Raw genomic sequence first — 19,540 nt, forward strand, 5'->3', positions numbered from 1 at the left:
TCCGCACACCTAGGGTCGCCTCCGTAAAAGCAGTAGGCCAACGTGCCCGCTGGCCCGCGCCTGGTCAATCACATCTTGTGAGTGGGCTGGGAGGTGGTCAAGATGTGCCTGTGCGTGCAAATCCGTGTGGTTCCTTGTGCCTCCAGCGTTTGCACTCATGTGTGTGCCCGAGGGGCCTGTATGCATTATGTATCTGCTGTCTGTGCTGGCATAAGGGTGTCTCCCAGCGAAGCGGCTGGGGGAGCCGGGGCTGGTGCTGGGGTGGCTCAGGAGGGAGTCATTTTTGGACTTGGGTGACACTCACCACTTCTTGGGTACCACCAGGGCCCTTGGTCTGACCACCTCCTGCAGTCTCCCCCACCACCAAGACCAGTCCCCTCCCCAATGCTGGGCATTCCCGCTGTCCTTCGTATCCCCTTCAAACTTAGCTGCCCGAGCTGGGGTGCCTGTCAGCCTCTTTGCTATCTTCTTGCCCCAGAAGGCCTCTCTGAGAGTTGAGAACTCTGAGCTTTACACAGAGCCTAAAGGTGACCGCCCCTGCCCCAGTCCCCCAGAACCTCTAAGGTCTGGGGTCTCACATGCCCGTGCGGGAAGCACCCACAGTGGGTGGGGGTGCCCATGGGGACTCACACCTTCAGGTAAGTGGCAGAGTATGAGCTCCGTTCACTGGCCCACTGGGCTTCGGGTGGTTGCAAGAGTTAGCAGGCATTTGATGGTGAGCCCCTGTGTCCTGGCATGGGGGAAGGTAGCAGGACGTAAAGACCGGATCCTGATGTCAGGGGACCACATTTGGGAAGCCAGACCTACCATCTCAGACGCTGGTCAGGCAAGTGCCAATTCACTGCATAGCATCGATGACAATGGGCATTCAAAGAAGAGAAAGGTTGGTGCGCAGGAGTGGAACTAGGGAAGGCTTCCTGGAGGAGGTGGGGCCCATGCTCAGCTTTAAAGGATGAATGTGATCTGGACAGGCAGAGGAGCAGTAGAGGGATTCTGGGCAAAAGAACAGTGTGGGAGCAGAGGCTTAGAAATGGGAACGAGCGAGGGGTTTTGGACGTTAGTGGACAGACTGGTGAGTCTATGGGGGAAGCCGGGTAGAGATTTGGTAGGAAGGGGATATCTAGGTCCCTTGTTAAGCCAGCGGTAAAGGAAGGTTATCCTGGACCACTCTGGCCTTTCAGGAGATTGACAGTGGGCACCTGAGTGGACAGTGACAGGCAGGAGCACAACCAGGGTCCTAGGAAATCAGGCTGCATGCAAAAGGGCTCTCCGGGCAGAACACTCCCTTGGTTCTTCGTCTGACCTCTGAAGGCATTTTGAAGGGGTTGAGGATCCCCGAGTGTAATTCTGGGTCTTTAGGGTGTAACTTCAAATAAGTTGTCCAACAAATTCCCCCCCGTATTTCCCTGCCCTCACCTGGCTTCTGGCAGTGCAGCCCCTAGAGGCACATAAACTTGACCCACTGTCGTCCCAAAGCCCTTGGGCTCTTTCTCCAGAAGGAGGAGAGAGGGGCGTGGCCTTTGGGGGCAAGGGTGGTGCTGTGGTTCCCAGCCTGGTGAGCTCAGGATTTGTCCCTCCTGTTTCCTGTCCCTCCTTCGCCCCAGGGACTGCCAGCTCCCTCCACACTGCCTCTTCTAGGGCTCCCTCAGAATCCCACACTCCCTGGGCTTTCTTTGGGGCCTGGAGGCTGGCCCTACCATACCCAGTAGCCCCAGCGCCTCTGGGTCCCCTACCCCCACCTCATGCCCCATTCCAAAGCCACGAGGCCCACCTTGCCTCGTTCTCTCTGCCCATCCACCCAAGCACCCACCCCAGCTCCTAGCCTCCCCTCTCATTCTCTCTTCCTGTTCTCATGAGTCCCATCCACCTCCCTTTTCCGAAATCCTTCCCCCATTGCCCTCACTTTCTCACATAGAGACAAACAAAGACTCACATCCCCAGAAATAGACTCACACGGAGCTGGAAGGCACAGGCCATGTCCTGCCACACACGCACCCACAAGCGCGCACACGCACCAGAGGCTCCCGTGGAGGGAGGCACACAGAGAAGGCGTTTGTCTGTGCACGCACGTAAACAATCACACCCACAGCCACCGAGCCGTGCCCACACAAGGGTGCAGACACACACACACACAGCGGGCGAGACAAGGACGCACACATCTGTGGACGCGAGGGGACACCGCCTCCCCGGGCACACCCACCGCTGACGGCCTGGTGCAGAAGGAAGGCCTCCTCCGGGCTCCGGGCTCTCCCCCCCCCCCCCACCCCCCACCCCCGGATTCCTTCCAGCGAATGTTTCCCTACTTGGCCTGCCAGGTCTCTGGGGAAAGGGCCTCAGAAATGCAGCAGGAGCCACTTGGGGGAAAGTTGGAACTGACTGTTCCCTGCCTGGCCGTGCCGGCGAATTCCCTAACCGAGAAACTATTTGTGGCGAGAGCCCGGGTGGCCGGCGAGCCCCCCGCCACCTCCCCTCGCGTCCCCTCCCCGCGCCGCCTCCCCGCGGGCCCTCGGGCGGCCTCGGGCTGCAGTGCCGCTGCCCAGCGCCCGCGAGCCGGGCTTGCCGGCGTGCCTCGCCGCTTATCTGCGCTGTTTGGACAGCGAGGGTTGGAAAGGCAGGCGTTTCTGTCCCCGCCGAGTCAACAGGCAGACCCCGGGCCGCCGGACTATTTCTGTCTTATCAGTGCAGGAATGCGGCAGCCGCGGCGGCGGCGGCGGCGGCGGCGGGCGGGCGGCGGCGGCGTGGGCCGTGGGCCGTCAGGGCAGCCCTGAAGGGGCCCCCTCCCCACTCCGCTCGAGTAGAAGTGTGAGAGAGCCCAGCAGGACTCAGAGGGGAGAGTTGGAGGAAAAAAAAAGGCAGAAAAGGGAAAGAAAGAGGAAGAGAGAGAGAGAGTGAGAGGAGCCGCTGAGCCCACCCCGATGGCCGCGGACGAAGTTGCCGGAGGGGCGCGCAAAGCCACGAAAAGCAAACTTTTTGAGTTTCTGGTCCATGGGGTGGTGAGTGGGGGAAAGTTAGCGGGGGAGGGTGAGCGAGCTGGCTCGGGCTGAATGGAGGGATGATCGGGAGGGGCCGGGAGGGGGCTCCCGCTCTCCCACCCCTCCGGCAGGGGCGCCGCGGCCCCGCGGCCCAGCCCCGGGACTGTGCCGGCGCCCTGGCACTCGAACACGTCGTCAGGCGGCGGGCCGGGGATGGGTGCCCGGGCGGGGACGGGAGGCGTTTGCATGGGTCCTTGTCAGGGGCTGGGGGTGGGACTTGGGGACTGTCCCCCCCCCCCCAAGTGGGGGGGGGTCCCCTCCGTACCAGACGTGTTGTCTTCTGTTCTCTGCCTGTGGGCCCAGGTGTTCCCCTGCCCTCCCCCCCGCGGTGGGGGTGGGGGACATGGCATCGGGTAGGCTGGGTTGTCTGCCCATCCGTTGGGACAGTGTCTCTCTGTGTCTCCGAGAGCAAGGAGCAGGTGACCCTGGAGGCACCGTGAGCGGGAAGCTCTCTAGCTGAACAACCTCTGCATCCTGGCAGGAGGGCTCTGGGGCTTTGCTGGTGGCCTCTGCCCACGGGGGTCAGAGAGAGACCCTCTCTAGGGACAGACCCCAAGTTAAGGGGTCTGAGGACCCCCTTGGCAGACTCAGCCACCAGAAGCTCATGTCCTTAATGCCTCAAAGGTGTGAAGGAAGGGCTGGAGTCAGGGATGTGAGGCCTAGAGACCAAAGGGGCGGGCCAGCACGGTCCTGCCACCAGCCGACTTGGAAGGCACACGGGGAACCTGAGGGAGCCCAGGGTGACCTGAGGGATGGGACCTCAGGCTGAGGCAGCAGGAGCCAGGTTGGGAGCCATGTGGAGGGCGGTGGAATGGGAGAGGCAGGGGCTGTAAGACTTGGGATGGCTACCGGGGTTGGGTTGGAGTTGGGTACAGAGGAGTCAGTCAGGTTGCCTATGGCCAAATTTGGTTGTGACCCGAAAGAAGGCACACTCTCGGTGAGGAAGGCCAGAGTCCCTAGGGTCTTGGCCCTTTGTTGGGTGGCCGTGGTAGCTAGTGCAGCCCTCTGGGGGCTCTGGAAGTTTCCCTCTCAGGGCCTCTTCAGCAGATCAGCAAGTATCGCTGGCCTTGAAGAATGGGAGAGCAGCTGATTGGGTGAAGGGGGTTTCGCTGGGGCCGCCTGTCCACCAGTCCCAGAGATCCCTGGGGCAACTTCCCAGGGGGGCCTGTGTCTCTCAGCTGAGTGCCAGTCTAGTCTTGCTGCTTGGGGGAGTCCCTTTAAAAAAGGCCCATCCAGGAGAGAGAGGGGATATCCATGTGGATTTTTTTTTATTTGGCCAACTTAGAGCTTCAGTTCTTGGGTGGCTGTGAGTCCCTCCGCTGCACTCCCTGTAGTTCATCTATGCTGGCGGGGCTGGGCCTAGGCTCCATTCTGGGCCACCCACTCTGGAGATGTGAGTGACAGGGTCAGGTGGGGTGGGGGAGGCAGACACATGGACAGGCAGTTTTCACTGTGGGAGAGAGGGACAGGGACAGCTGGCTGGCCGGGCGTTAGGGTTAGATACGGAGCAGGGCACGGCGCAGGGCAAGAGGGACAGAAGGGAGAGTTGGCAGTTAGAAGGAATTCACCCAGCTCTGGCCTAGGGCTCCTCCTTGTGCCTGGAGGCGGGGGGGGGGGGGGGCATCTGCACTCCAGGGGTGCGTGGCAAGTAAATGGTAACAGGCACAGGGCCACATCCCTAGTTCCCTCGTCTTCCTGCTCGCTTTGTCCCCATCACACCCACCCGCCATTTGACAGCCCCTCTGGCCTTCCCCAATCCCTCTTCTGGAATCCGGACAAGTGGGATTTAAAGAGTCTGTAAAACACTTCACTTAATGAACTTGGATCTCATCTACATCCCATCTGAGGTGGCAGGGGAATACACCTGCCTCATCTTGCTCTCCGTGGCTTCCTTGGAGTCCTGACTCCTTCCTACCTCACTGGGGTAGGGGGAGAAGCAGAGGAGTTCTATAGGATGGAAACATCTCTGGTAATCCAGGCGGACAGGAAGGGGGAGATGGGTGTAAGAGGAAATGCCAGTGCCTTTGAGCTATCCAAGCCCTCTGGGCAGCCCACCTCCAGCCCAGCTGCCTCCTGTCCTCTCCTAGAATCCTGGCAGGGTGTGACCTCACTGCCTCCGGTGGCCTCCAGCCTTCACCTTGGGAGCAAATTATGGGGCGTGGGGGTGGGGGTGGGGGTGGCTAAGCCTTCCAAGCCCCTGGGTGTGGAGGCTTGGAACCAGCCAAAGGGGGTGTGGGTTGGGGCTGAGGGGCCAAAAGCAGGGGCCCAGAGAGAAGAGCTGGCTTCGATGGGGAGGGAGGGCGAGTGCGAGGCAGGACAGCCCAGGGGGTGGACGGAGAAGCAGAGTGGAAAGGGGGGCTAGAGGTCCCAGCAGGGAGCCGGGCCTCGAACCCAGACGAGGCTGCGGAGAGCGAGCCGCCCCCCCCCCCACCTCGGCCCCCCGCGGGAAACGGCAGTTCAGCGCCGCCTTTGCCGGGAGGAGCTGCGTGACCTTGGCTAGGTCGCTTTTCTCCTTGAGCCACGGTTGCCTCATCCGTCAAGTGGGGATGGAAGGACCCCCCTCAGTCTGTCTTGCAGAGGAGCGCGTGGATGTGAACATCCGCTGAAAAGGTTGAGAGGCGCCATTAATATTCATTTTCGCGGCACCTTCCGCAAATCCGAGGCTGGCGATGCCCGGTGCCGTTGCCTGGCTTCAGTTAGCTTCCTGCAGCGAGACGCAAAGCCCCCTCCGCCGAGCCGCGCGGTGGCGGCGCCCCTGCCCCTCCCACCCCTCGCTCACGCTGGCGGCATCAGGGTCACCGGCCGGGGGGCTCGGGGTGGGAGAGACGCGGCTCACCGCGCCTGGAACCGGGGCCCTGGTCCGAGCGGCGGGCGCCCGTTTCTGCTTCACCTCCGTCCCCACCCCACCCCCAGCGCCCCGGGATGCCGTCTGGAGCCCGGATGCCCCACCAGGGGGCGCCCATGGGCCCCCCGGGCTCCCCGTACATGGGCAGCCCCGCCGTGCGACCCGGCCTGGCCCCCGCGGGCATGGAGCCCGCCCGCAAGCGAGCAGCGCCCCCGCCCGGCCAGAGCCAGGCCCAGAGCCAGGGCCAGCCGGTGCCCACCGCCCCCGCGCGGAGCCGCAGGTGAGTGGGGCCCAGCGCGGAGGGGGCGGGCCACGGGACCCCAGGGACGGGGTGGGTGAGGCGCGAGACTGGAAGGAGCGAGGAAGAACGGGCAGCGAGGGACGGGCCGTCCCCGGTGGGATGCCCTCTGGGGAGGTGGGCTGAGGGGGCACTGGTCTGGTTCCTTTGTGTGCCCACCGCAGGCGCGGAGGCCGCGGCCGTCGCGCCCTCCGCCGTGTCACCTGCTCGGTCCCTCTCTCCACCCCTCGTCCCCAGGTTCTGGGAGATGCTTCTGTCTCCGGGGTGGGGGTGGGGCTGGCGGCAGGACTGAGGGCTGAGCTTCAGGGACTGTGTTCCTCTAAGTGTGGCTGTCCAGGGCACCTTCCTCGGTCCCCTGGCTGGACTGTTTAAAAAGCCCCACTCCAGATATTCTAAATGCGACTCTCTGGCCAGGGGGGTGGAGCCTGGGGATTTGTCCTGTGGGTGGGTGGTCTTCCCACAGTCCTGCTCTCAGGTGATTCTTAGGGCCTCAGAGGCTAAAGAGCTGCCCTGATCCGTCGTCTGGACCAGGTCTGCCTCTTCATCGCCAGGGGCCAGCCCATTTCCCCGTCTGAGCCAGCTGGTGTCACCCCAAAAGCCCCTGCTGGTGTCTGGCAAGAGAGATGCCCCTCTGGGTTTCACTATTTAACCAAACACACATGCTTCCCTTTGCACACCAGATGGAGTCCTATGAAAGGAGTAATACGGATCTTACCTCATTATTAAATATTTTTTACACATCAAGGAAAATTCACCATTTATAGGAATCCCATGATGAATTCTTTTGCAACGTGAATCACGCTCTTACACAGTACGCGCGTTCCTGGTTTGTCTTGTATGAACGGAGAATTTCACGTAGACCGTTTCTTCAAAACAAATCAGACCTTTTGTGAAAGGTGCTTACCTGGCCTTAGAAGAGGTTTTTGGACAGGAGGAGGCAGTGATGAACACCACGCAAGGGCAGTACGGAGCCGTCCTCCGGGCTGAGTTCTAATCTCAACTCGCCAAGGATTTCCTGGGGGGTGCTCTTGGGAATCAGAAGCAGCTAGCGGGTCAGGAAGAGTCCGTGTCCCCGCTGCCACCCCAGGTTCAGCCCGCAGTCCTGCCCCACAAGAGAGCACTCTCTCTCTCCGGATCCCTATGGGGCTGTTTCTGGAGCCTGTTGGCAGGTGATCCAAGGGCATGAGCACTCCCTGCCCGTCAAGCCCCTTCCAAGCCCAGGGTGCCAGGGGTACAAGTCCCCCCCCCCCCAGCTCAGCCTTCACCTCCTGTTTCAGGGATGCGGTAGCGTGTCGGGGGTCCCCTCCCTCCGAGCTCAGGCCACCTTGGACTGTGCACCCCTGCCTCACAGAAAGGGAAAGTCCTCAGAATCCCTCCTCCCTCTCCTCTGTCCTCCCCGTCTCTAGCTTTTCTCAAACACTTTTGCAGCTCCCCCACCCCCACCCCTCCTAAGTCTAAATTTCTCTGGCCTGCGGGTGTGGTGGGGTGGAAAGGGGCTCCCAGGCTAGAGAAGGGACGGGACCGCGTCTGCTCCCCGCAAGAGGACTTAGCGCCATGCCAGACCCACTGCCGTCGCCCGCTTGGGCGGGCGGACAAGCGGGCTGTGGGAACCCCAGCTAGGCGGGTGGAGATGTCGGGATAATTTAGCAGGTGGCCTCGTTACTCCCAGATCTGTCGCCATGGTAACCTGGTTTTTTCTTTAAAAAATGTACAGTGCCAAGAGGAGGAAGATGGCTGACAAAATCCTCCCTCAAAGGGTGAGTGCCTTTCACAGCAGCCCCCAGCCCACCCCCCGCCCTTTGCTGCTCTGCCTCCTCTCCCCCCACCGCCCCCCTCCCCACCCTGGGCTGCTTCCCCTCCCCCCTCAGGAGCAGAGCTGCAGCGGCCCAGTCACTTCCACTGTTTGTTTAAAAAGCTCGTTGACAAGTGGGGCTCCCTGGCCAGAGGGAGGGGGTGGGGCGGAGGGAAGGGGCGGAGCCATGGGGGGAGGGGGGGGGCGCAGTGGACCGAATTCCAGCGGGTCCGCGGACATAAAGGTGTGGGACAAAGCGGGCACAAGAGCTAGGGGACCAAAGGCTGGCAGAGGAGTGGAGGGAGCGGAAGCATCAGGAGTGAACGCAAGCCAAGCTAGGTGTGGGGGCTTAGGGTTGAGACGCCAGGTGGAGTGACAAGGTGAGGCACCAGGGCAGAGGCAAGCAGCCACGTCCTCTGTCCCAAGGACCCCAGGGTCCTAGCCACTTTGCAGACACCCAAGGAAGGCCCAGAGGCCACGTGACAAGGGAAAGGATGAGGAGGTGAGGCCCTAGTGGCTGGGCTCCGTGGCCGCTCTGGCCTCGCCTAGTGAAGAAATGCAGGGACCTCTCTAGAGGGAGAAGCCGTTTTTTATGCTTAGATGTCCAGGTCCTTTCTGCTGGATGTGCTGTCCCGGGGAGAAGTCCCCGTTTGCACTCCCAAAGTTACGTGCCCTGAGCCTGGCCAGCTCTCCTCGACGCTCTTTGCTCTTCGTACCCTGGGACCGCGTGACAAGCACGGTCAGCCTCCAAGGGTGGCTGAGCCCCTCGCTCCTTCTCTTCCAGATCCGGGAGCTGGTCCCCGAGTCCCAGGCTTATATGGACCTCCTGGCATTTGAGAGGAAACTAGATCAAACCATCATGCGGAAGCGGGTGGACATCCAAGAGGCTCTGAAGAGGCCGATGAAGGTGTCTTGATTTGGGGGCAGGAAGAGGGCTTTAGGCCCTGTTGTAAGAACGGAGAGCGGGCCTGCCCCGGGAGTGGGAACACGCGGCGTTTGCTCTGTACTACACTCTTTATTTCTACAGCAAAAGCGGAAGCTGCGTCTTTATATCTCCAATACGTTTAACCCTGCGAAGCCCGATGCTGAAGATTCCGATGGCAGCATCGCCTCCTGGGAGCTGCGGGTGGAGGGGAAGCTCCTGGATGACGTACGTCCTGGCCCAGGTCTCTCCAGGTGTCCTGGGGTGGGTATGGGGCCGAGCTGAGGACAGAATGAGCTGTGGGCACTATGGGTTAGGGAGTCAGCCCTGGCCAGGGGTTGGGTGGCCTAAAGAGCCATTCCGGGGGCAGAGGCCTGCTTCTAACCATGCCGCCCTACCCGACCAGCCCCACCCGCTCCCCACGCGTCCTGCCCCCACAGTCCCTGTCCTGCCCCCACGGTCCCTGTTCCTCTCCCACAGCCCAGCAAGCAGAAGCGGAAGTTCTCTTCCTTCTTCAAGAGTTTGGTCATTGAGCTGGACAAAGACCTTTATGGCCCCGACAACCACCTAGTTGAGGTAAGACCCAGACCTCCTTTGCCCTGGAACTGCCACCTTTCCGCCGACAACGGTCTCACCGGCCGCACAGATGTGGGCCAGGGACCACCCTGGGACCCCTGGCCCCCCCAGCCCAGATGGGCCTCAGAGGTGACCCAGCTCTCCCCCCTCTCCCCGCCTCCGCCCCGGGCAGTGGCACCGCACACCCACGACCCAGGAGACGGACGGCTTCCAGGTGAAGAGGCCGGGGGACCTGAGCGTACGATGCACGCTGCTTCTCATGCTGGACTACCAGGTTTCTGTCCCCACCGCTACCCCCCTGCCATGAGGCCCTCGGGCCCCCCACGCCCTTTGTCTTTGGAGCGTTCCCTGGGAGACCCCGTTCTCTTCCTTGCCTCACCTTCTCCAGAAACATCCTTCCTAGGGCCCAATCACCACGTCCCCGCCGGCCCCAGGCTGCCTGGCCTTGAGCTCTTTCCACTCCCTCTCTCTCATTTAATTGTCATGGCCATCTTTTCTCAGCCTCCCCAATTCAAACTGGATCCCCGCTTGGCCCGGCTGCTGGGGTTGCACACACAGAGCCGCTCCGCCATCGTGCAGGCCCTGTGGCAGTATGTGAAAACCAACAGGCTGCAGGACTCACATGACAAGGAATACATCAATGGGGACAAATATTTCCAGCAGGTACCCTCTCTCCTGACCGCAGGGGTGTGGGGAGCAGGCAGAGGCACCAGTAGGGGAAGTGCCTTTACTAAGGCAACGCCCGCACACACTTCTAGATTTAACCAAGCCAGGAACGTTAAGAGGCCAACAGTTTGGGGAACATGATAGTCTTGGCACTTGGAGTTAAGGGCCCTGGGCTCTAGTCCCGGATCCAGGCTCTACCAAAGTAGAGATTATTGTTAATAATACTTTTTGAATAAACACAGCAGATCAACTCGAGGAGCAAAGTAACAGTTGGTGTTTATTGAGCACTCGCCATGTGCCAGGCATGCTCGCGGGCACTTAACGTGGATCACATTTGGTCCTCACAGCCACCCTGGCAGACAGGTACCATGACCATACCCACTTTAGAGATGAAGACACCGAGGCCCCCGAATTTAGGGGACGGGCTCAAGGTTGCACTGTTAATGGGAAGAGGCAGGATTTGCACCACGGCCCCCGGCCCAGGGCCCATGCTTCCAACCACTGCACGGCCCCCACCCACCTCTGTGTCTGCACTCCACCCCCAGACACCTTAGTCCCGGCCCCAGGAGAGGCGTTAGACTGGCTCATGGCGTCGCCTTCCCAGAATGGAAGGCTCTAGGACTGTAGTTCTGCTCTTTTCAAGCAGACGAGAGTGGTGTCTCTCTCTCTCTCTCCCTCTCTCTCCTACTTCAGATTTTTGATTGCCCCCGGCTGAAGTTTTCTGAGATTCCCCAGCGCCTCACAGCTCTGCTGTTGCCCCCTGACCCAATTGTCATCAACCATGTCATCAGGTGAGGCCCCAGCTTGCTCCTCAGCCCAGGGAGTCATTGCCGTCCTGCCCTCCCTCTCCCCACCCCCACCCCCCACCAGTCTGCCCCTGGGGCCCCTGGCCTCTGTGGCAGCAGCACGGACACCAAGGCCTGGACTTCCCTGGCAGCGTGGACCCGTCGGACCAGAAGAAGACGGCGTGCTATGACATTGATGTGGAGGTGGAGGAGCCCCTGAAGGGACAGATGAGCAGCTTCCTTCTGTCCACGGCCAACCAGCAGGAGATCAGCGCTCTGGACAGTAAGGTGGGGCCCGAGCCCAGAGCTGGAGTGGGACATGAACCCGGAAATGACAAAATACAGACAACAGACGAGAGCATAGGCCCACGGAGAGATGGGGGGGGGGGGGCACGTGACCCTCCCCTGGCTACTCGGAGCTCTGTCCATCCCCCATTCTCTGGGGCTGCAGAGGCATCAGGGACCTGAGGGACTGTCCTTCAAAGGGACGCAGCAAACCCCCCCCTTCCCGCCTCCCCCACATCCCCATGGCCAGGTGAAAGCGTCTGTCTTTCTACCTGCAGATCCATGAGACGATTGAGTCCATAAACCAGCTCAAGATCCAGAGGGACTTCATGCTAAGCTTCTCCAGAGACCCCAAAGGCTACATCCAAGACCTGCTCCGCTCCCAGAGCCGGGACCTCAAGGTGAAGGGGACTCAGGGAGCACTGGATGGAAGACAAGCATATCGGGAAGACAATAAATGTTGTCACACGCGGGCCGGAGGGGGTCCGGGCTCAGGGCTGACCCCGTCGCTTCCTCCCAGGTGATGACGGACGTGGCAGGCAACCCTGAGGAGGAGCGCCGGGCTGAGTTTTACCACCAGCCCTGGTCCCAGGAAGCCGTCAGCCGCTATTTCTACTGCAAGGTGTGGAGGGGCCCGTGTCCCTCAGGCCTCCCCCTCTCTCTGCAAGAGAAGTCCCGCTTCTCAGCCACTTCTACCAACCCCCTCACCACAGAGGAGCCCTCCCTGCTCCCAAAGGCTCTTCCAGGGTGGCGGGGTGGCTGGGACTGTCCTGTCACTCACCAGCAACAGCGTAACCTGCCAGTACTCTTATTTCTCTAAAGATCCAGCAGCGCCGGCAGGAGCTGGAGCAGTCGCTGGTGGTGCGCACCACCTAGGAGCCCCTGCAGAGGAGCACCAGGAGCACAGCAGAGGGCCTCTGGGCGGGGCCTGCCCCGCCCCCGGGCTCTGCCATCGCCCCTCTGACGCCTTCCGGGTGAGGCAGGGGAATGATTAAAGCTCATGCCTCTGAGAGCAGCCTCGTGTGTCATTGGCAACCGGGGAGGAAGGACAAGGGGGAAGGCGGCGGGTCCCTCTGGGAAGCCTCCCTACCCCCTCCCTCAGATTCTCCTCCTGACTCCATTTCCCCTAGACCTAAAAACAGTTTGGCAGAAGACACTTTTAATAACGTTTTCTTATTAAAAAAAAAAAATACAGCAACAAGCTCTCCATCTGTCCGTCCATCTTGCCTTGCCCTTCCCGGGGCTGCGGCAGACAGGGGAACTCCACAGAGGGGCCGGGCCCGGGGCGCGCTAGGTGCTGTTGGCCTGCTCCTGCTCGAACAGAGCCATGGCGAGCTGGGCGCGGCCCCCCAGCCCCTCCAGGTTGCTGAGGCGGCAGCGGTGGTAGAGCTCCTCGCTGAGCCGGGGGCTGCAGTCTCGCAGGGAGAACTTCTGCACCAGCCCTGGCTCCACGGCCCGGAAGAGGTGGAGCCCTGAGAACCGGAGGAAAACATCCATCACCTCCAGCCCCTCCAGGGCTTCCTCCTCTTCCTGGCCTGCCAGTTCCCCGGCCAGGCGGGCTCGGGCCGCCAGGTAGTCGGCGTTGTAGAAGCAACCCTCCGCGGAAGCCTGCCGGTCAAACCTGCCTCCTACGGGAGCCCCCCGGGAAGGGTCGGCACCGGGAGGGGACGGGGGGTCGGGGCCAGCCCCCGGGGGCCCCGCGGGAGATCTCTGTGGTGCCAGGGCAGGGTTGAACTCCTGGAAATGCACTGGGAAGAAGGCCTGCCAGCCGGAGATAGCATTCATGCGGCAGCGGTTGAGGACTTCGGGCCCCGGCCTGGTCCACACGGTGGTGAGGAAGAAAAGCGTGTCCACGGGGTGCTTCTTAGAGACCACGTCCATGAGCCGCACCTGGGAAGGGGCCTCCGCGCGCACGGCGAGCCAGGCCAGCCTCGTCCCGGGGTGCCGCCGCTCTAACTCGGCCACCGCGGCCTTCACCCCGAGAAATGGGTCCGGGGCCCCCCGGCCACCGTCCCGAGGTCCGTAGACCAGCAACAGGGTGAGCAGCGCGTGCTCTCGCGGCTCCAGAACACTGGCTGCAAAGGCCTCGAGGAAAGCGAGGGCGGCAGCGGCTTCAGCCACCGGGAGTGGCAGCACCAGCTGCACGCGGGTGGCCTCGGTGACGTAGGGCATGGGCAGGATTTCCACCCGGCTCAGGGGCCGCAGCAGGCTGACCCTGCGGGCCAGGGCCCGCCGGTGCCCGCGCTGCGTCACGGCCTCCAGCAGCAGGTCCAGGGTGTACTCCATGCCCCGTGCCGGGTCGAAGCGCCGGTACCCGTTGAGCAGCCGCTGCTTCTGGAAGCGCAGGCGGGGCTGATAGCGCCGATTCAGCTGCTCCAGGGCCGTCTCCACGGCGTCACCCACGTCCGCCCTGCTCGCCCCCTGCAGCGGGCACTTGGGGGACCCATCTGCGCAGGAGAAGGTATGCTGCTCCGTGAAGTAGTCCCAGCCCAGCACCTCAAATCGAGAGTGTGGGGTGAAAGGGGCCGGGAGCCCGATGGGCCAGCTCAGCCCTGCCTCGCCCTCGGGGGTCAGCACTGTCAGGTTCTGGATCTGAGCCTAGGGTGGGAGGGATGCAGTTAGTGCCCTCTAGGTTGTCAGGACCCGACCAGGCTCCAGCGTCCTGGCTTCGGAGCTCTGTCCTGACTCTGTCAACACTTAGTGAGGTGCCCCCTTGGCTAACCGCTCAATTCCTCGTTCTTTCCGTCCTTGCCTGTGAGACGCAGAAAGCATAGGGATCATAACGCACCTTACACAACTGCTGTGAGAAGGAAGCGGTGGGAAATGTGCTTTTGCAGAGATTAAAGCTCGCAGCCTTTCTCTCCAGGCCCAGAGTACGTCCTCTTCGTAATGGAACCTTGGCTTTCACCTGTATGCCACCTCTGACACCCCCCACTCCCCACGATCAACTGGAGGGTTCTTCCACATCTACCCTTGGGCTTTTGAAGGACAGTGCTAGAGATTTAGGGCTTCCTGGGCTTCTGCTCCTCCGGTGGAGAGGCACAACTGGAGAGAAGCTGAAGTGATCGTGTCTAAGTGCTATACCGAGCCCTGCTCCTCATAGTTCGCCTGCAAACACTTTTAACCACATCCAAGTCGAACCAGGGGCTTATCTCATGAGTGACCTGGGTCCCCGAGGGTCCCTTCTCCTTGGAGTTGTTTCACGCTTCCACCCCGCCAGCCTCCCCTCTCACTCAGCTGCCCGCTCACTGTGACCCCGGACGCCTGAAGCCCCCCCTGACCTCCAGCCGTGGGCCCGGGCTCACCTGCAGTTGCTCTATTTCGCTGTACGCCCGCTCCAGCTCCAGAGCGCTGAAGCGTTTATGGAGCCTGTACATGAGGGTTCCCTCGGAGACAGGGTGCACTGCGAAGGCACTCAGGAAAGCCGAGCTCCCCTCCTTCTCAGGGTCCCTATTTTTGGCCAGCTCAAAGGAACGATACTGCTGCCCCTAAAGGGACCAATCAGACCAATCAGTGCCACACACGGAGGGCTGCCCGTCCCAACCACGCTTAACCGAACTCAGCATTCATGCTTTTTACCGCCGCCATCACGACGGAGAGCAGGAGCTCATTCCGGTGTTCCCTGAAACTTGGCCTTAGTCTTGCTACTGGATTCGGGAAAAAAGAATGTTAGGTAGGCAATTAAAGAAGGACCCCCACTGCTTCCAGGGAACGAAAGGCATGAGCCAGCAAGGACTCCCACTACTCTGGTTTACTGTACTCCCTGTGAGTGGCCATCTCTAGGACATTCCCAGATCGTTTACGACTGTGCATGTGTCAGAGGAGGGGGCGAAGGGCGGGGGGGGGGGGTGGCGATGGGAGGAGCTGGCGAGCAGGGGCACCTTTCTACCTTGCTCGGAGGGTCCCCGGCAAGATGCCACCTTTGATGGCCCCGGGGCTCTAGCCAGGGTCGGCGGCTAGGAAGGACAAAACCCCAAGGTGCTGCTGGGAAGGAGCCAGCCGCAGCCACCCCGGAGACCAATCGCTCAGCCACTACCAACTGTCAGGGGCCAAGATTGACTCGAAAGGGCTGTCACCTGGTGCTGCGAGACACAGCCGATGCCTAGAGAGTCGATGAGGCAGCGGCCGAGCCACTCATCGGGACGGGCACTGAGAATGTCTCCTCGGCAGCCATCCAGATGTGGCCGCAATCGGAGCAGGAGACTCCGTGACAACAGGTAGCCAAAGCCCCCATGGCAGTACCGAGCCTGCTCGCCGGCGCCGATAAACTCCTCCGCTCGGCCCAAGTACAGGTCTTGGTTGATGCTGAGGTGGCCAGCAAGGGCTGCCAGGCGGGGGGCCTGGACATACGTGTCATCCTGCATGATGAAGAACCAGTCGTAGTCGGCCCCAAAGTGTGTGTGAAGGTGGCGCAGGGTCTCTGACATGAGCCAGGCCGGCCGTTCGTCCCCGTGAGATACCACCTGCATGCCCGCAGGCGTCCGGGCCCCCCGCTGCCCCGTGAAGTACAATAATCGAGGGAAGTGGTGGGCCACCGTGCGGTTGACGGCCACGGCCAGAGTGGACAGGGTGGCCCGGGAAGTCAGGACAGCCACCAGCAACCGCTCCCGAGAGCCCAGCTCCGTCTGGATGTACCGAGTCCTGCGGAGGGACCAGCATGCCAGGGGTCAACTCCTTATATCTTTAGGAGCCCAGTCTGCCCAGCATACACATCCCTCTAGTAATGAGTGGGTTGGGGTTGAGAAAAGAGGAGAGAGACACCTCCTCGCTAACATTAATGAGCTACTACAGTGAGCGTCCGCTGACACTGGAGTTCATTTGGGGACAGGTCTGAGGATGGATTAGATGGCTAGACGTGATTCCTGCCCCATTTAAAAAACATCCAACACTAACTTAACACCAATGAGTGAGACCTTCTTAGACCTGAGAAGGGAAAAACAGAAACAAATCATGACGGGTAATAAGGCAAACAATTGCTCTGGGAGCCCAACAGTGATTACCAGTGAAGGCAGAGACAAGGACTTAGAGCAGCGCTCAAGTGGGGTCTGGGGGCTACGTACACACATAGCTCTCACCTGAGCACCTTCTTGTAGGGCTTGTTGGGATCCCTGTAGTAAGGGACAATCCGGGGTTTGAAGTCTTCATCACTTTGGTCGAGTCCAGTTCTGGAGTCTGGATTATGCGGCACTCCTGGTTCCCCCACGGCCTCTACACAGGGATCTTCTCCCTCACCCTGGATCCAGGAAACCCGCAAGAGGCTCAGGCTGCACCCCAGAGACAGCCCGAGGATGAGGGGCAGCGCTGGTCGCAGCAGAGCCAACAGGGAACTCAGGCGCATGGTGGCAGGCCCTGCCACGTGCATGCCCCGGAGGGGACGGCCTCAAGGATCAATCAGTAGGTTGATGGGTGTCGGGCCAGTAGTAGGCCTATGGTTTTATCCAGGAAGCCTGGGGTCAATGAGGTCAACGACACAGCAAGGTTGCCAGGCCTGCTGCCAGGCCCAGCATCCCCAGGAAGCATATGCCTGGGCTTCAGTCCTCAAGGTGCCGGATTTAACCCTTCGTCTAAATGGCAGTAAGTATCAGAGTCGATTTCACCCACTAATGTGCTTATGGTCTGTCTTCCAGAATGACGAGGAAACAAAACTCAATCCTGCCAAATCTAACCCAGAAAGAAGGACTACACGCATCTGTAGACTGGATCTAAGTGGAGACAGCAGAAGCGAGTAAAGAAGGGGCTGGGGCCAAGGGCATGCTCCATCAAAATAACAGCCCCAACTCCAACAGCCTGCGTCGGTAGGCCTTTGTCAAAGGGCCCCTAGCTGGGGGCACGTTGCTCACTCAATGTACCAAAGGGGGTGCCGACTAGCTATAGAAGGCGAGCCCAAGGGAAGGGTTAAGGGCCTCTCCCTACCCTACTCCTGAGTGTTACGGAAACACACAGCTAGAGTAACCCCTCCTCCCAGTTGGGAGTGGTCAGGAGCCACTGGCATGGTGCACAGTTCTGCCCACCCAAGTGAGGTGGACAGATATGGTGAATCAGCACGGAGAGCCTCTCAGAGGAGCACAATGGCTGATGGAGCCATTTTGCATGGCATCCTTCTCTGAATCCCAGCTGCTGAGAGGCTGGTGCTGCCCACCTTCCTCTGTGAAGAGACGATGAGCAAATGACGGTGACTCTGGCTGTGTAAGAGCAATTCGGTGTCTGGTTTTACCAGGGCCCCAGGGCCCCAAGCCAAACCCAAGTGGGGAGACGAGAAGCTAGAGACAACACACGGCTCCTGCAAAAGCAAACGGAGGCTCGGCTGGCTTGGGAAGTGACCTCTGCCAAGGACCAGACCCCCTGCTCTATCTGCTTCTCAGCGATCAGAGACCAGCTCCAGCCCTGGAAAGAAGGCCCAAAGCGAGTTTTAGCTGTTAGTCTCCAAACAGAAATAAAACCGGCTGCGTCACGGAACTGTCGAGGAGGAGCTGGGGGACTCGGCTGGGTTTGTTCCGTCGGAGGCAATGCAGGTTCGCGGCTGGGACCGGAGGGCAAAGACCCCGTTACCAGGCCTGTCGGCGGGGCAAAGGCCCTGCCTGCGCCAGCGGACGAAGGAGAGCAGGCACACCCCGAGGCCCGCCGGGGGAGGCCCTGCAGCAGGGCCGAGGGGGAGGCGGCGGACCGGTAAAGGCGGCCCAGGTGTGATCCACGCGGCCAGGACCGTCCTGGGGGGAGCAGGGACGAGGGCGCGGGAGTGGGACCTGCTCCTGTCCTCGGAAGCGGCGCCCCTGTGGCCCCCGCAGGGGGAAGGGCGGGGAAGGGGGAACAAACCCCAGTGCCCAACCGAGGCGCCGGCTCCGCCGCTGCAGCCGCTGCCACCTCACAGCCCGGCCCGCGCCTTCCTCTTCCGCTCGCCGTCAGTCCCGGTCTCTATGGTGACCGCATCCGGTCGCTCGCTCCGCCTCCGCCGTCTCGGTGGTCTCCCCGCCCCACTCCTCGCAGTGCGCAGCCGCGGTGCGGGTGACGTGTCCTCCTGGCCAGGCACCCGCCCCCAAGAGCGAGCGTGCGTGCCACAGACGCCGATACGAGTGGCCTGGAAGGTTCCCCACGTCTTCAACCTCCACTGTTACCTGCCTTGGGGGAAAAAATGCCCTCCTCCTCCTCCATGGGCGCGCCCCTGCCTCCTCCTCGACTTCTCCCCGTTATTACAGAAATGTTTGTTGTCTGCCTACTAAGTTGCAGGCCTTCGTTGTAAGTACGGAGTGAACCAGCGGTGGAGAGGTGGGCGTGGTCCCTGCCCTCAGGGAGCTGAGAGTTGAGGGAGACAGACATGAAACACACACTGTCGTACCGAAAATAGGCGCTTCGCTAGAAATCTCAACCTGGCACAGGTACCATTGCAGAAAGTAGAGCCCAGTGGAAAAGCCTGACAAAAGGAATTAAATTAGACTGGGAGTTCGGGAACGCTGAGATCCAAAGAGTCAGTGTGTTACCCAGACAAAAAGTGGAGAGTTTTCTGGGCAAAGAGCAGAGCGAACAGGCGCTGAAAGAGGAAAGCTGGTACCGTAGAGAAGAACTGGGAAGGCCAGCGCCAGGGGAGGCCGGAGGGCAGGCAAGGCCTTCAAAGGACCACCGCGGGTTCCCAACCAGGATGGAACATTCCTAATAGGCAATTTGCAGGTGGACGGGGACAATCTTGTCATATGGTTTGGCGGGGGGGGGGGGGGGGGGGGCAAGAATGCTAGGTATCCCAGGGGCACCTGGGTGGCTCAGTTGGTTGAGTCTCCGACTTGGGCACAGGTCATGATCTCAGGGCTCGTGAGTTCGAGCCCCACATGGGGCTCTGTGCTGACAGCTCAGAGCTTGGAGTCTGCTTCAGATTCTGTGTCTTCCTCTCTCTCTGCCCCTCCCCTGCTCACTCTCTTTCTCAAAAATAAATAAAAACTTTAAAAATTAAAAAAAAAGTGCTAGATATGCTGCACGTTGTAGGACAGTGTCATGCATGACTCATCTGTCCCACACAGCTTTCAAATGTCCTTCTAAAGATTCATGTAAGTGAAAAAAAAAAGTTATAATTAATCCTTGAGCCTGTGTTTTATATATAGAAACAAAGTGATTTTGCAGGGTTGTAACGTGCTGAATTTTCAAGCAATGTAACTATCACGTAAATAGAAGCTAGTACTTTGTTTCATTCAGGAATTTACTAAGCGTTACTATTTTGGAGGGGCGCCTGGGTGGTTCAGTTCCTTAAGCATCCGCCTTCAGCTCAGGTCCTGAGCTCCAGGCTGGTCAGTTTGAGCTCCGTGTTGGGCTCTGTACTGACAGCTCAGAGCCTGGAGCCTGCTTCCGATTCTGTG

The 19,540-nt window shown here is 60.6% G+C and overlaps 2 protein-coding genes across 8 annotated transcripts in view; one reads left to right on the forward strand and one right to left on the reverse strand.

Moving 5' to 3' along the window:
* SMARCD3 (SWI/SNF related, matrix associated, actin dependent regulator of chromatin, subfamily d, member 3) overlaps positions 1–12,211 on the forward strand; it is a 30,153-nt gene extending 17,942 nt beyond the window's left edge. For 2 of the 6 annotated variants that reach the window (XM_053217846.1, XM_053217847.1), the window contains exons 3-14: positions 5,946–6,157; positions 7,890–7,932; positions 8,752–8,874; positions 8,995–9,153; positions 9,370–9,465; positions 9,638–9,739; positions 9,967–10,128; positions 10,825–10,922; positions 11,069–11,204; positions 11,480–11,602; positions 11,722–11,823; positions 12,024–12,211. In XM_053217846.1, coding sequence (XP_053073821.1) covers positions 5,946–6,157; positions 7,890–7,932; positions 8,752–8,874; positions 8,995–9,153; positions 9,370–9,465; positions 9,638–9,739; positions 9,967–10,128; positions 10,825–10,922; positions 11,069–11,204; positions 11,480–11,602; positions 11,722–11,823; positions 12,024–12,077 — 1,410 coding nt within the window. In that variant the 3' untranslated portion in view covers positions 12,078–12,211. Of the gene's footprint in view, positions 1–2,326; positions 2,994–5,286; positions 5,643–5,945; positions 6,158–7,889; positions 7,933–8,751; positions 8,875–8,994; positions 9,154–9,369; positions 9,466–9,637; positions 9,740–9,966; positions 10,129–10,824; positions 10,923–11,068; positions 11,205–11,479; positions 11,603–11,721; positions 11,824–12,023 lie in introns of those variants that run through there. The other 4 variants (XM_027051315.2, XM_027051317.2, XM_053217848.1 and 1 more) reach the window with 4 other exon arrangements.
* Positions 10,383–18,129, reverse strand: CHPF2 (chondroitin polymerizing factor 2). 2 transcript variants are annotated; one of them, XM_053217841.1, is made up of 6 exons: positions 16,277–18,129; positions 15,278–15,842; positions 14,507–14,689; positions 11,983–13,799; positions 11,474–11,623; positions 10,383–11,223 (listed from the first exon to the last, which is right to left on the reverse strand). In XM_053217841.1, exons 1-4 carry the CDS (start codon positions 16,561–16,563, stop codon positions 12,492–12,494), a joined length of 2,343 nt encoding a protein of 780 aa, XP_053073816.1. In that variant the 5' UTR covers positions 16,564–18,129; the 3' UTR covers positions 10,383–11,223; positions 11,474–11,623; positions 11,983–12,491. The 2 variants fall into 2 exon arrangements, with proteins under 2 accessions (XP_053073816.1, XP_026907109.1); XM_027051308.2 differs by having other exon boundaries at positions 11,474–13,799.
* Positions 18,130–19,540: the final 1,411 nt, after the last annotated feature.

This window comes from Acinonyx jubatus, chromosome A2 (genome assembly GCF_027475565.1).
Source record: "Acinonyx jubatus isolate Ajub_Pintada_27869175 chromosome A2, VMU_Ajub_asm_v1.0, whole genome shotgun sequence".
NCBI lineage: Eukaryota > Metazoa > Chordata > Mammalia > Carnivora > Felidae > Acinonyx > Acinonyx jubatus.